Consider the following 16,840-nt stretch of genomic DNA (forward strand, 5'->3'; position numbering starts at 1 on the left):
GTTATTACAGCTTCACCATTGTAATGTGCATTTTAAAAAAACAATGACTTGTGATGTTTTATAACAACCGATATTGGCAAGGGCCTAAGTGTGCGTGGAATGTACACACACACAATGAGGAACGTATAGATCCTTCAGGCAATACGAAGAATGGAAGCTAGGCTTGTCACCTGACATGAGAAACAGGACTAATCAGTTCTGGCACTGTACGACAGCTTTGCTATTTTTTAGACCCAAAGTAGTAACACTAATCACTCAAGAAATCTTCACTGTTGACAGTGTCAAACCAAGTCGGTACAACTTGCCATGTTGTCTTGGACTTCACAAGGAACTACAAGGAGGGAGAAGTTTAGCAGTGAGTCTGGAATAACACTGAAGATTTGTGAACTGTCAGGCCCCCATGCCATCACAGTTAAAAAGTCCCCCAACATTGCTGTTCAACAGGAATGGAAATGTAGTGTATACACATTTGCGCATCCAAAGAAGGGCAACGAAGCTGGTGAAGGGTCTGGAGCACAGGTCTTATGAGGAGCGGCTGAGGGAACTGGGGTTGTTTAGCCTGGAGAAAAGGAGGCTGAGGGGAGACCTTATCGCTCTCTACAACTATCTGAAGGGAGGTTGTAGCGAGGCTGGTGTCAGTCTCTTCTCCCAAGGAACAAGCAATAGGACAGGAGGAAATGGCCTCAAGTTGTACCAGGGGAGGTTTAGATTGGGTATTAGGAAAAATTTCTTCACCGAAAGGGTTGTCAAGCATTGCAACAGGCTGCCCAGGGAAGTGGTTGAGTCACCTTCCCTGGAGGTATTTAAAAGACATGTAGATGTGGTGCTTAGGGACATGGTTTGGTGGACTCGGCAGCACCAGGTTAAAGGTTGGACTTGATGATCTTAAGAGCCTTTTCCAACCTAAACAATTCTGTGATTGTAAGATGTCCCTGCTCACTGCAGGGGGGGTGGACTGGATGACCTTTAAAGGTCCCTTCCAACCCAAACTATTCTATGATTCTATACTATCAGTTATTGGTGGTCTGTATTGATTTTATTCACTCCAGAGATTTTAATTTTTGCAAGCAAGTTCCTTGCAAGGCAGCTTCTTCTCCAACTTTGATTTCTACTCCAAAAACCAGTATGGAATGTTTCTCAGAAGCACCACTTCCATAAGGACACATATATTCCTTTGGATGAGAGGAAAATCTCAGTCTTTCTCTACCTGCAGTTTGATTTAAGTCAATTATATCTGCTCTAATTTTAATATTCTGTTTTTATGTGCCAGAGCTCAGTTCTCTATCAGTCTGAAAACTCACTCATCTCATGGAATGATTTTCTACGTCTCAGATCAAAAAGAGACCAACTTCATGGCCCTTTTCGTTGCTCATGGCCGACTCATTTTTATGTTTAATGCTGGTCATCAGAAGATAAGGATTAAGAGCCAAGAGAAATACAATGACGGCCTTTGGCACAATGTAAGTAAAAGAAAGCAATCATTATGATGGCACATGCTATCAAGGCTGCAGTAAAGATGCTGCTGATGTGACAGCTCAGGGAGTTTTCATTCATGTGTTTGTAACCACACCTCTATGTTGAGAAACTTCTGCCAATATTTTTAAATCTTTGATGCGGCATTTTATCAAGTCATTAACTAGGGATACAAAAGTGAATCAGCTATAAAAATCCAGCAATTCCCAACACTAACAGCTGAACAGAAGTGACAGAAACAAGCAGAACAGTGAGGCAATTAAGAGTGAAGTTAGCTAGGAAAGGAAGAACTAGGATAATTCTGTTCAGCAAATTTCTTTGAAGTGCCTAAGCAAGGAGCACAGCTGTCTTAGGGTCCCTCTGTAGTCTATGAAAATAAAAATACAATTTTCGGAGTCAAGACGAATTTCCCTCTGTAGGTACCTCTCTCTCCTCACTGACTACAGAGGAAATCTACTCTTACTAAGCTCCTAACTTGGGCACTTAAGTGTTTAAAGCAGGCTGGATGAACCCAGTCCATAAAACTGGCAAAGACTGTGAAAATGCTAACAGCGATAGCACTGTAGCAATGAATCATATATGCGAATATAAGATGGGCAGATCTCAGTAGACCTTGTGACATCTTGACTACCTCTGCCTTGTACGCTAAAATGTAAGAAAGACAGCAGTTTTACTATCTAGCCTTTATGCAAATGTGAAAAAAGAGGGTTGTCCAGCAAAGATCAATAAAACAGTCTTGCAGAGTATCACTCACAAGCTCTTCTTCTCAAACTTCTTATCTTCTTCCACTGCACAGGAGTGTTCCCTCAACAGATGAAAGTAATCTTCCAAATTTTTTTCCTCCCTTTCTAGGTGATATTTATTAGAGGCAAAAATATTGGTCGACTGATAATTGATGGTCTCCGAGTACTGGAAGAACCTTTCGGCGGTAATGCTAATACCTGGCAAGTCACTGAACCACTCTATATTGGGGGTGTAGCTCCAGGAAAAGCTGTAAAAAATATCCAGGTAAAGCAGACACCCATTACATCATCCCATACCTCTATACAGCTAATACAAAAGCTGACTGTAGGTATGAGTTCAGGCAAAAACATATTATGATCTGAATCCTGAGCATGCCAAGGAGCACGCAGCTCAGCTCAAGAGGATAGCAAAGCTCCCACAGGGCTGCGCTGGAAGTAGCTGGGCTAGACTTCCACAGACTTGCAGCAGCAACTGGAAAGCCAGTGGTCTCTGAGGAACAGAGAAATCCTAGTGACATCCGAACTTATCTGAGACAGGTAAAGTTAGGTGAGATCAGTTCCACCCTAAGGTCTGAGACACAGATGAGTTTCAGAGATACTTTAGTGTTGTCTTAGTATGCCTGTTTTAAGACAGTACCTAGAAGTCAGGGTTCTGCTCTACATCTTGGATACTGAAGTATAGGGAAAGGAGTGTTAAACCAAAAATGAACATAACCAAGTCTCCTTCAAGGTAATCTTTAGTGTTATGTGCCTGACAAGATAGATACACTACTCAGAAAAAGTAGACCCCTGTCTTGCCTTGAGGGTATGAGGAATCTATAACACTGCCTTGCTCTAGTTGCACTTTGTTCCTTACAGTTCAGTAAGGATTGTTTGAGAAACAAGACAAGCTGGAGTTACCTTCAAGTCATCAGAGAGATAGAAGAGGCTACGAAAAGCATCTGTCCTGCTTCTCTTCTCTGGAAACTGTTTTTTAATTCAAAACTGATGCACCAGACAATCACAGCCTTACAGCTCATAAACAAGTACAAATAGAGACAGAAGAGTTTATTTCCTTCCACGAGCAGTTTATCTACTAATCATGCTTTTTTTTCCCCCTCAGATTAACTCTGTCTACAGTTTTAGTGGCTGTCTCAGCAATTTACACCTCAATGGAAGATCAATTACTTCAGCTTCGCAGACGTTTAGTGTAACGCCTTGCTTTGAAGGCCCATCAGAAGCAGGAACATACTTTTCATCAGAAGGAGGATATGTCGTCCTTGGTAATGCACTACTAAACAAATGTATCCCATAATAAGACTGTAGTATTCACTATGCTTCAGAATGGCATATTTCACTAAAGGGTGTGGTAATTTCTGAGGCTATGAGTTGTAAGGATTATTAGATACAGATAATTATTATGGTAAGCAGCTGATGTTGACAGGTCACAATGTCACCATGAAACTTAACAAGTTGTTACATAAATACATCTGTATGCATTTCAAATAATTAGAATAATTTCACAAAGGAACAGACTATAATATGGTAAAATTTATCGCAGACATATAGAAGTCCACATGGCTAAGACCAAATATACCAGCAAGTGGTCATCCCTTAGTTTTTTAATTAATAAAACAACATGTAATTCAAAAATCCTAAGGAAAGGCTTTCTGCATGTCTTGATAATGAACAGAATGACAGAACACATCTTTTCTGTCATTTAGGCCTGCTGTGTTCCAGGAAGTGTTTTATGAAGGGTTTTTGGTCACATAGGCTCTGATCTGAACAGAAAAGGGAACTGCACAACCCTATTCATTGGCAACACCAAGAAGAATTAGACAGTGTTTCTAATTTGCTCCCTGGCCTGCAACCAGATTGAAAAAGGGGGTTTCTTCTACTGAATCATCAAAGCTCAAGTGAATTCCCACTCACTGTATAAAGACTGCTGAATGTCTAGCAAATTCCACAAGAAGAAACTGCCAAAAAATACAGATAATTTACTTTCTGCTGACCATTTCATTGCTAAGAAATATTTTTAAACAAAATACGTTTTTTTAAAATAATGAGAAAAATAAGAAACCTTTACTAGTACTTCAAGCAAACATAATCAAAACAAAAGTTGAAATGGGTCATTAACGACACACCGTGCCATCTCTTCAAGTACGTGCACTGGCACATGTTCCAACAGTTTCAAAGACAGAACAAATAAGTTCCACCCTGGGGCTTTGAACTTCCCTTTTGACTTTGAGTAGATGTACAATTTCATCACTAACTCAGTACAAAAAGAATGTTATTCTTTTTCCCCTCACAGACGAATCCTTCAGTTTAGGCCTGAAATTTGAAGTTGTTTTTGAAATACGTCCCCGAAGCAGCTCAGGAATTCTACTGCACGGTCACAGCGTGAATGGAGAGTACTTGAATATGCACATGAGAAATGGACAGGTAAAATGAAGGTCACATTTCCTCCACTGCTTTAACTGGTTCCTCTCCTACCTACTTGGGCTCTGCTATATGCAGCTTTTGTCTTACAAATTTGCCATTAATTGATTCTTATTTCTCTTTTAAATATATTAACTGCTTAGATTAGGCAACCCAGATATTTCTTTTAAAATACAAAAAACAACACCTAAGACAAAATCAGATCACTTTACTGATACCAACTATAAATATTTAATGAGCAGTTGAAAAGAAGCACTGACTCTGGTGCTGCTCTTTCATCCACACATTAAAAATGTATAACAGTTACAAGTAAGGTAACTGTTCATGAATTTTTATTTCTTGTTTGTTAAAAGAGAAATCTGAGTTGCGCTCAGTCTCTTCTTGCTTTAATATATATGTCTGTGATGGGAAGAGTGAGGGAAAGGGAAAGTTCTGATTGTCTGTTGATCTGGTTTCTAGAGCCTCTGGATTTTTGTAACACTGTCAATTGAACACGAGAGGTTTGAAATGAACTTCCCAGATAGTTGTTGCTGTTGCTATTTTTTTTTATTATGTTCATTGCTAAAATCTGGGTCCCATCATGCTACGCATTGCACACATAAAGTAATAAGTTGCAGTCTAAGTGGACAAAACAAGCAAAGGTTTAGAACAGGGGGAAAAAAAATTTCCTTTTTGCAGAAAAGAAACTCAGGGCACAGTCAAGAGACTAAGCAGTGTGAATATTCTTTAACCACTGCAATGCACTACCCAGTATCTAACTGTCAACCAAAGTGGAAGAGTATTTAAGTGAGGCTGGCTGTACCTCAGTTAGAAATGCAACACCTGAGGAAACATGCTGTCACCTCTCTTACAAGAATAGGAACCTACAGTAGACTGACTGAGTGGACAGTTTAACATGGTGATTCGTCCTGTCCTAAGGCAGATGTCTAATACAGGTGACTAAATCAGCTGTCACACAGAGAATCTATTTTTCTGTATTGACTACAGAGAGAACAGGTGCTTCAGTTAGGCACCTAACTTTTGACAGCCGATTAGGTAAGATAACACTTATTCTTACAGCTGTAGCCAGTCCTTGGTGAATTAACAAAGAACTTCTTAAAGCACATTGCATCTGTATACAGCTGGTCCAGTCTAGTACTTCCTATGTAAAGATCTGATGGAAGGTTTGCATGTCCAGAAACTTGTCTGGTTTTCCAAAAAGATATTGCCTCACTTACTGCTTCAAACCTCACTTCCTGTATAACGCATATGCAATTCATAAACAAAACTCACCCTGGAAAAGCAGCTCTTCCCTGCTGGTCACTACAACAGGTATGCCAGTTACCTTCTTAGTAAGCATCTGTGTTTTTTACCATTAGCTATCTGCTCTCTTTGAATGCATTACCAAAGGCCTGTTTTGTGAAAACAGTTTTGCTGGACAAATAAGAACAATCAGCACCCTTAATTCATCTTTTAAATGTATACATCTTTCTTTATCAGTACAGCTTGTCTGTTAAGGAGCCACTTTCTCTCGTGATTCTGTATTTGCTTTAATCGCTCCTACATCTTTTGTCTAAGGGTGGATAAAAGAGAATATGAGAATCATTTCATTTTTGTTTGTTGGTGCCCTTATGGAAAAAAGTTTTAAAATTTCTTACTTACAACTATATTGAAACAGAGATCCTCTAAAATTAAATATAAGTTGTTTCCTTGCAACATTTTCAATCAACAAGGTGTCAGCATTATCAGGGACAACTTAGACATTTGAAAAGCCTGAGTGGCTGCACTTAGTGTTTGGAGTTCTCCAGCAACCACCACTGGGCATCTTGTGCCCCACAATATGGACTCAACACTGCTCTGCCGCTGCTGTAACATTTCCACATAACTAAAGCAGAGGTGCAAAATTCAGAATTAGGTTCACTTTCTAGCACTACCAGAGATTTGCTGGTAAGCTTGAACAAGTAACTTAAAAATCATTCTTAGAGTTCCTTATCTATTCCTTTCTCACATCTTGTCTGTTTGTTTATACTTGGGTTTTTCATGACTGTTTTCCTTATTAAGTGGCCAGCAAGATGCCAAAACATCATCTAATGCCCCTAAACACTAATTTACCACACAGGAAATTACAGAGTAGCCGTACTAGAAAATTCAAGTGAAATTGGCTGTTATTTTTTACTCTTTTTTTGAACTCTTCCTTGAGTTCAAATCAGAAATATTGCAGAACTATTGAATCTAAAAAAATACCTAAATCTGCAAATTAGAAAGGGCCTTTACTTTAAAGAATTTCATGAAATCATGTTTTCTTTCACTTAGATACTAGACTTGTTTTGAGTGGGGAATACAGCATTATTACAACAGAAGGAAAAAAGAGAACAGGAGTGGGTTTACAGTAACGACTACGTTATTTTCCTCCAGGTTACTGTGAAACTGAATAATGGAGTCAGGGATTTTTCAACTTCAGTGACACTGAAACAGAGTCTCTGCGATGGCAGGTGGCACCGAATTGCAGGTCAGTAACACATGATCATCCCCTAAGTAAGGTGACAGAGCCCAGTTCTCCCTCCTGAGATATCAGTCTCCATGGGCTAGTGTGCTGGCAATGGGGTCATATTTTCAGTTCTTCCTTTTCACCTGTCAAGACACAAGTTTGCGTGACAGACACAGTCGTATTCGTCCCTCAGATATAGGAACTGTAGAGCCTCCTGGGAGGACAAGCAAAAGTTCCTGCAAAGAACAAGCAAAGATGGAAGCTCCTTGTTCAAAGAACACAAGACAGCCTAGCTGAAATGCTGGCAACCTTTCCTCGTCTACCAGATTATATTCTTCTTTCCCAATTAGAGGTTAAATAAGTTGGTAGAATGTAGTAGGCATAAGTATATGCTGCCCTTAAAGGTCATAGAACAGAACAGATCTGGGGAGCCCCTGCCTCACACAGAGACATGTCTACAGTCAGGATTTTGCCTCTGTGCCAGACAGCTGTCCTTCTTTCCTGGGTTTGAAAGTCAAAAAGTACTTCTAAATCTCAGGTACTTTGAACTCCCTTACCTTCCTGTTTATATGCTTACATGGGATGTCTCCCACTGTCACATCCAGAAGAGAACTGAGTGCACACCCTTTCCCTACACATTCTGGTTTCCTTCTGAGGGAAACCCAGGCACACAAGCAAGGAGGTAACCTCACTGCATTCTAGTACATCCCCTATTGGCAATGACTTGGCACACAGTTTTTCTAAGCCACATGCCATTGTATGCTCATACCCTGCCGCCTAGACACAGCTGCCAGCAATCAAGAGCCCAACTCAAAAGCACTCTTGCTCCCACACTGTATCTTCCATTGGCCCTGCTCTATGCCAGAATGTGCCCACATGGTGCCACTGATGGCTCACATCCAACCTAGCAAACACTAAATCAAACAGATAACTCCTGTCTGTCACAGAAAACTCACATGCTACTTCCTACAATCTTCTTGATCCCTGTTCCTTCTCCTTTCAGTTATTAGAGATGCTAATGTGGTGCAGCTGGATGTAGACTCGGAAGTCAATCATGTGGTAGGGCCACTAAATCCAAAGGCAATTGACCACAGGGAGCCAGTGTTTATTGGAGGTGTACCAGGTAAGTTTTTGGCAGCTTCGTGGTATGTTCTCAAATTTCAATGCGGTTTCCAGAGAAAGCATATAGACTTAGTTTTCATTTCAAAAAAGAACAAAACATATCCCATATGAACAACATGGTAGAATTCAAAGGCTCAAGAGCTGATCAGAAATGTTCTGCCTCAAGTTCTTGAAGAAAAAAGTGGTGCTCCATTGAAATTAAATCACTCACAGTTGCTGGAGGGTCAGGTATGGACTCAGTAGAGAAGTCAGCTAGCTAGAAAAAAAACTTTTTTTCCACTTTACTTTCCAGTATGGCCTTACTGGTTTTTTAAGAAGTGATTGATTTATTTATGGGATTGGAAACTCACTGTAACTGGAGTCTCAAGGTTTTGTTGCTGGTAGGCTTCTTTCCTCTTCTTCAAGCAATGGCATCTTTGAACACAAGACAAAACATGAAGATTCTTTTTCTGACTAGTGATTTCTATTGCACAGATGTCTGCTAATGTGAATTTGTGACTCACAGACCATCTGTGTAGTGTGGGCCAAGATTACTACATTTACTTCCCTTATTCAACAGACAGAGCTACTCTGTTGGGGTTCATATCCAAACTGTAATCAACACTACGTGATTCAATTTTTAAGTCATCTCCTGTACATTTCTCATTGAAAACATGCAGCATTATTTCTCTGTGCCTTGCATGTCAATCATGAACAGCTCTAACTACAAAATTTATTATATTGCTTACCTTGGATTAGTGGCTTGAGTGCGTGATGTTCTCATCCATCCCACACTACCAGGAGGAAAAATGAGCCTAAAGGGAAATATAAAATCTATGTGCAAATGCCTGTTCACTCTTTAAATCCAAACTGGAATTTTATTAGGACAGAACTCTTCCCAGAGAGGTAATATAAAGTGGTAATTGCAAATGCTGTTCTGCTTTATAATGGAGCCTTCTATTTTTACATTAATTATAGAACACTAAAGCAATGCCATACATCAGCTCTAAAATGCTATTATCACCCTGGCACACAAAAATCTTACAATGAACTTCACAACAACCAACAAGATGTAATACTAACTAATACCATGTAAATATAGTAAACTAAATGCAAACTAACAAATCAGACACAGATGACAATACGTGTAATGTTAAAAGAAATTACAAACACACACCCTGAAATTCATCTACTCTGTTACATAATAGAAAAGGCAGTTGTCAAAAAATGCGAGATTGGGCCTCTATTGACTATGTAGTATCAAGAGTTTTACATAAATGTAGATAACTCCCCATACCTACTGTAATGGCCTCTAGGACACTGGCAATAGGCCAGACATTTTAAAAGACCGACAGAAGATTCAGCACAGCTGCAGATAGTAGCAAATTGAAAAAACTCTGCCACCAAACTGATTACTTTGGTCACCATGAGCTCTAATTTTTTTTTTTTTTTTAATCTCCTTCTTCCAGAGTCTCTGCTAACATCTAGCCTGACTACACGCAACTCCTTCGTTGGCTGCATTCGTAACTTCATGATTGATGAAAAACAAGTGAGTTTTAGTAAAGCAGCTTTGGTTAGTGGTGCTGTAAGTATCAACACATGTCCAGCAGCCTGATAGTGCACTGCATCAATCCTGTAAAGTTCCCTAGACCACAGAAAGAAAAACAGAACAAAAAACCCATGTTCATCGACAGAAGAATGAAAATATCAAGGATCCATCTACAGAAAGCAGTATGTTTAAGGGTCACTTCTAATGTTCATGTGCAAACACAAATCACTGAAGCATAAAGGGCTGTTGCTTCTGCACTTCTCTTACTATACCACAAGAGTGAGCTTTACTATTTCTTATAGTGCATGTGTGGCCAGTCTGTTAAATGAAAATGTGAGATTATAAAATAAATGAAAATTATATTAAATATGTTACTTTCAAGATAGATCCTCTACATCATTTCATTCCATACCTTAGGTCACCCTTAGTTTTGCAGGAAAAGATCTGCTAATGCACATAAAAGAATAAAGCTAGATAATAGACTTATATCGCAAATAACTGTGTTCAAAGATTTTTGTTTTTTGTAATTTTCCATTCAACTCATTTATATATTCCTCAATTAAAATGGGAGGCAGAGAGCCTTACATACCAATTATGTAAGCTTACAAACCATGAAAACCTAAAATTTTTGTTCCACTTCTAGATTTCATGGATATGTTCTGGCACAATGTGAAGATAGGATGTGTATCTTTTAAGACAGACACTTGATATAACTAATCACTTTACCTAAACTAGGTAATTTTAGAGCAATACTTGTCTTATGTAGAAAGGGAGAAAAGAGAGAAAATTCAAAATTTCAATTTTTTTCTCTAAATTTTTAAATGCACTTACATACAGACACAACACTAAATCCATAATCTGATTGTGATCTCATTTGCACTAATATAACACAAGTAAACACAAAGCATAGAAAGCAGAATCATAGTCACAGTTTTGGGCAAACCCCTTATCACATAAAATCATCGCTTCCTTGTGAGACTGCTGCAGGACTTCAGTTTACAGCAGTAATCCTTAAACTAGGAACATGTTCCTGTGGAATGTATCCCGGAAGACATGCTGCTGCAGAGGAACTGGGGTGAAATAGGAAGATGTAAACAGAGGGCAAAGGGCTGCAAATCTGAGCTGTGTTAAAACCACAGAAGGTAGATGGGAGTTAATAATAGGCTTTAGCTCACAGTAGGCTTGAATATCAAACACACAAGTCGCTTGCAAAATTTAGTCTCTTCAGTGATAAGCTACAAGGCATCAACACCATTTAGGTTTCTCTTCTTTAAAGAATAAACTACCGTCAACAGAAAGTTTTATGATTGCTGGGTGAATTATTGTTGGAACCAACTCAAAATATGACCAGCTGCAAAGCAGGAAAGGGCAACACCCTCCAGACTGAAAATTAATAGGAGCTCATCTGGAAAACACACAAGTGACAACTGGAATCCAAAGATGTTGAATCTATGGACAGCTGGAGGAACCACCAGAATAAGATACCTGTGTCAGCACTAATCAGTAGCTTCCCTACTACTCTCTCAGTAGGAAAAGGGTTTTGACAGATTGAAGTGGTCTTGGCTCACTCTGGCTAAAGAACTGCAAGCTGTGGACAGGCTGGCACAGGGACTCTCTGGCAGCTGGGACCCCATTACTGCCTCCCCACTTGTCTCTAGAGTCCAGCGTTGGGTGGTGAGTGGGCGAGAGAAGATAGCATGGCTCCAGCAGCCACTGCCTCTCCTTCCGCCAGCCCTGTCAGCTCTGGTCATGCTTTTAGCCCCACGCCTGTTCTAACTGCCTTCTCCCGGATACATCTCCCATTCTGTTCACTGCAACTCTCAGGCAATATGCTCCCAGGACTGATTCCCTTCCCAACCACATAGGGAGGCCCCCCCACTTCTGCGAGTGGTATATAGCCCCTTCTTTTCATAACTCCATAGCCCACTGTTCATAGTGCAGAAGCAATAGTAAGACTACCCCTCTGCAGTCTCCCTGAATCAGGCACATCATGGGTCCCCAAATCCAGCTGCCTTCAAATGCCATCTTTGCCTCAGATACCAAAACCAGTATGTCTGCTCAACTCTTTTGTGTTCCCAGCTACTACTCAGACTCTGCAGAGAAAACACTTAGAGCTTTTGGTTTGGGATTTTTTTTATTATTGGGGGTGAGGGGGAATGTCCTCAGATCAGTGAGCTGGGTTCCCAGTGGGTACCAGAGACCATGCTTGGTGTCAGGGCTGTGCAGCTGGAAGCAGAGGTAAAAAAAGGAAGTCTCTCCCCTTCCCGTGGCAGCGAGTTGTTAGATTGGCTCAATCAATCTCATGATGCCACAGCCTGAGCTAAACTTCCTCAGGCCCTGGACTCCAGGACCCCATTGCTGGAGAGAAAAGAACAGCGGATTCCCTACTCAGATAGGTTCGTTATAAGGATTATTGAAATTCCTTTCAAGGTTGTGTGCAGCTGCTAAGCAGAGATAGCCAGGAATAGCATATGCTTGTGCCCCCTAAGAGCATCACAGTTTAGTGAATGCTGGTAATAAGTGGAACATTGTACATTAACTGGTACACACATATTCAGAACATTTTTCCATCTTCCACCTATTTCAAACTAAAGCATATTTTCTCATATCCCCATCTAAGCTCTGTGAATAAACAATACTTTTCTTAGACATATTTGCTGCAATGAGATTTGGTTTTGTTCAGTGGATTTGCATTTAAGAATGACTTTTCTGATTAATCAGTCCTTTGCATACTTTATATATGGAAAACTAAAAATAGAGTAAAATAGTAAGTGAATAAAAAACACATTAAAATTCATAAACTGCTACCATTCGATTTACTTCTCTTTACTATATCACCAGCTAATCAAACACAGCAGTATTTGTGGAGGATCTTCCTCAATTTTCCTTTCTAGGCCTCAGAGATGCAGGTTTTCCCTCTGCAGAGCAGAGGTTTCCGAAGAAAAATACTATAAACCAGAGGGTACTCGCAGACTTGGGAGAAAGCAGAGAATAATGCAAATTTCCCTTCCCTCAACTTCCATATGTACCTTGAAATTACCATTCCATATGCACCTGAGAAAGTCTGTATGTGATGCATTACATTACACACACCTCCGCATTCATTTCAAAGCTCCTGGTGTTTAAGAGAAGGCAACTGCCTAAGCAGAAATATTCCCAGAATTCAATTCATCTTCTGTATCTACCTTAAAACTTACAGCTCCAAAGTACCAAACCCCTTCATCCACAAAGATTTGGGGAAAAAAAGTCCAAGTTCTGAGATACATTGTCAGATTGTCCATTTGCATTTTCAATATGAATGTAACTATCTCAATTCTGCAGAAAGCCTACAAAAAGAAAAATGAGCACTGACCCTAAGGAGATTATACCTTTCTCTGTCACCATCAAGGTTTTAATAAGCGTTGTTATAGCCATTGTCTAAATCAGGGCTATAATTACACCGTTATTATATCATAGAATATTCTGAAATTTGACATTTGCGTGGCTATATAAGAAAAAATCCAATTTCAAGTTGAAATATTCAACAAACTGCTTCAAAATAGAGTATTTAATTAGGATCTCTGGCCCCTCTATCTCTTATTTCTGTAGAGAACTCCCATAGTTAAAGGTTCTTATCAACCTTTCCTTCTTCTCAAGGATCAAGAGTATGGACAATACCTTGAAAAGGAAAATGAAAGATGAAGGCTTACAGCTTTGACATTAACTCCTCAAAAGCCAGCCATTCTAAGTAAAAAAAAAAAAAAAAAAACCCAAACCAAACCAAAAGAACCCCACCTTCATATGTGAACTAAGCCCTAATATATTAGTTCAAATTCCAGTGTATTCTCCCTACAGCAGCATGGCAGCATGTGGCCTAAATAGTCAAATGACTCCCATTAAAAAGATGCTGAAAGCATAGCACATATATTTAAGTTGTGATGTACATTTGGCTCTTGTTGTGGTTGGGATTTAAGGGTTATTCACAGATTCACAGTGGTCCACGTCAACTTATTTCCTCTCAACAACACAGTAAGTTATTCCTACAATTCAATTATTCAATTCTTGTTCCAAAGCTGTGGAACGCTATTACTGTTTAACATTAACAAAAAAAAGTTACTTAGAAAATAAGGGTAAGAAACACACGTTAGCATAAGACTGTTGATTAAATGATTAACATAGACACAAAGTCTCCGAGGGGACCTGGCATGGTTTAACCCCAGTTGGCAACTAAGCACCACACAGCCGCTCGCTCACCCACACCCCGGTGGGATGGGAAAGAGAATCGTGGAAAAAAAAAAGTAAAACCTGTGGGTTGAGATAAAGGCAGTTTAATAGGACAGCAGAGGAAGAGAAGATAATAATAATAATGATAAAAGAATACACAAACCAAGTGATGGACAATGCAATTGCTCACCACCCACTGACTGATGCCCAGCCCGTCCCCAAGCAGTGACTGCTGCCCCCTGGCCAACTCCCCCCAGTTTATATACTGAGCATGACATTATATGGTATGGAATAGCCCTTTGGTCAGTTTGGATCAACTATCTTGGCTGTGCCCCCTCCCAGCTTCTTGTGCACCTGGCAGAGCATAGGAAGCTGAAAAGTCCTTGACTAGTGTAAGCGCTACTTAGCAACAACTAAAACATCAGTGTGTTATGGACATTATTCTCATGCTAAATCCAAAACACAGCACTATGCCAGCTACTGGGAAGGAAATTAACTCTATCTCAGCTGAAACCAGGACAGGACCTGACTAGATTCATGCATTTATACTGTGGTAGATGAAGTAAAACTTCATCTACAATGAAACAGAAAGTCAGTGTGTGATTATTTCTTTCACATAGTTGAGCTGTCTGTTTCATTAAACCTCTGAGCACATGCATCAAGCCAAACTGGTTATTACACATCCTCTTCCTGCCCTTGGACCTCCTTTGGAGCTAAAAAATATTCCCACATGAATATGAATCTCAATTGCATCTTTGATTCACGGTGTTTCCAAGCTCAGTGAGAATAATCACTTATCATTTGCCATCACAGACCTCTTAATAGCATATTGGAAGCCAAAGCACAGGGTTTCTTGCTGCAATCTCATGTTCAATGGAGCGAATCCCATTAAGCTGAATCTTGATGGGATGTAGAACACAAAAACTACAGCTAACTGAAAGAACAAGTAGAAAGTGTAGCTAACTACCCAAGAAGAAAGCAAGCCAGATACAGTAATATTAAGAGATTTCTGTAGACTTTAAATTAAGCTTTAGAATGCTTACAAGCAATGTAGTACTGCTTTTAGCCTAAGTAAGGCCAAAGGAAATCTTTAAGGACATGGCGGTAGGCAAGAAGTATAGAAATAGTTTCACATCTAGCAGCTAGAACAGACCACAGCCTACAGATTCGGACCAGTTCAGGTAGCCACAGGGAACAAAATTAAGCTATAGGTTACATCTAGTCTGTCCAGAGAGAGATGAGAAAGTCCAGCTGCTCTCCTGATTAATATTCATGTAGTTTTACACTGGTGATTAGTTTATAAAAGAAGTGTTTGAGGCAGTATACTCTATTCATGCTAAACTTTCCACCTGCCTGTAACACCGAAGCCATCGGTCCTTTGCAACGTCAAATGTGAAACTTGAGTAAGCTTGGGCCACTCATTACTTTTTCTGAAGAACAATACGGATTTCCAGTAGATTGATTCTTCTCTTTCAATTAACTTTTAAAAAATTAGTCTTGATATGCATTTCTTATATATAATGCATTACTATTATTGTATGTGCTGCCATACACAGTTAATCTTTCCAGGAAAGTTTTTTCAAATAGTCATTTAGTATCACTTTATTCTCCTGGGGACTCATAATTGATCTCTACAGGATCCAGGAGTCAGCACCATGGTTTCTCCAGAGCACATAAAGGATTAACATACACTGAACTTTGGATTTCTATTAAGAATTTCATTTAGCAAATTTTGTTTGCACACCGGCACTAGAAATATTTGGAAAAGGCGTATTTTGTTGGATAGTTTGAACTGGGTTGCATGGAAGTAGTTTTGTCCTCCCACAGGAAGCAGAAATGCCACCTGTGTCACAAGAGAGCTTTCTGCAAGCAACTGGTTTGTGCATCACACGTTCTCCACGTCATGTTGCAGCGCAGCTATGCTGTGGACCCGTCTTACCATGCTGAGACAATAGCATCTCTACATTTCTTGTCTCACATCTTTAGAGTCCCAAGGTTGCTATGTTCAATACAGGGGCAAAAGCACCTCCTAATTGCACTGTGGGCAATTACTTGCACAAGAAATATGAACCCGAGCTTAAAGAAAAACATAATTTGCAAGCCTGACGGGAGGGTACATCATTACAGCATTTCCACATGACCATTTTTCCACTTAATTTTTAATTTGTATTTTCATACCATTTGGCACATTTCACACCATCGCTCTGAATAATGTATTTAGGGCAAACAAAACATATCACATATTTTTAGCCATAAGAGGTAACGATCTGTTTCGTATGGAAGTATTTCTGCTCTCCCATAGAAAGACTTCATTTTAAGTCTTTGCCGTTATCTCCTGCATTCGGGCTTTAGCAGAGACCCTGTAGACTCTGACAGGTTCACCCTCAAGGCTACACCGAGTTTCTGAGCACCTCACCAAGCCCCCTATTCCCGTACCGCCAAACAGGCGAGCAGACACCTCGCTGCTCCCTCAGCTGCTCTCAGCTGCACGCTTATTCTGACACCAAACTTTGAATCTCATACAAGCAGTCGCGGCCATCAGGATCAACACCCAAACGCCGCTCCCTCGGACTGGCGGCCCTAGAGACCGGCCCGCCTCAGGCGGACCCACGCACCCGCCACGCTGCCCGCCAGGCACAGACACACACACACACACCCCCCGCGCACAATGGAATGTTCCACTCGCGACGGGTAGGCGGCGAGCGCCCGCAGCCAAACCAACGGATGGGACGTTCCACCGCGGGAGGAAGGCGGGGGGGGAGAGGAGGCCGCACCGTTGGAAGAGCCCGCCCGCCGCGACTTGCCCCCGCTCCGCCGCGGCCGGTGAGGGGGCGCGGCTTCCGGGCGCCGAGTTCGAAAGAGGAGGGAGGCGGCGGCTGCGCCGCC

General features: G+C 40.6%; 1 protein-coding gene across 1 annotated transcript in view; it reads left to right on the forward strand.

Annotated features, from left to right (window-relative positions):
• Positions 1-9,817, forward strand: part of LAMA4 (laminin subunit alpha 4) — a 102,537-nt gene extending 92,720 nt beyond the window's left edge. The window contains exons 32-38 of the mRNA XM_075707123.1: positions 1,271-1,460; positions 2,326-2,481; positions 3,319-3,478; positions 4,507-4,637; positions 7,029-7,122; positions 8,105-8,224; positions 9,672-9,817. Coding sequence (XP_075563238.1) covers positions 1,271-1,460; positions 2,326-2,481; positions 3,319-3,478; positions 4,507-4,637; positions 7,029-7,122; positions 8,105-8,224; positions 9,672-9,817 — 997 coding nt within the window. The remainder of the gene's footprint in view (positions 1-1,270; positions 1,461-2,325; positions 2,482-3,318; positions 3,479-4,506; positions 4,638-7,028; positions 7,123-8,104; positions 8,225-9,671) is intronic.
• Positions 9,818-16,840: the final 7,023 nt, after the last annotated feature.

The sequence above is a fragment of the Pelecanus crispus genome, chromosome 3 (assembly GCF_030463565.1).
Source record: "Pelecanus crispus isolate bPelCri1 chromosome 3, bPelCri1.pri, whole genome shotgun sequence".
NCBI lineage: Eukaryota > Metazoa > Chordata > Aves > Pelecaniformes > Pelecanidae > Pelecanus > Pelecanus crispus.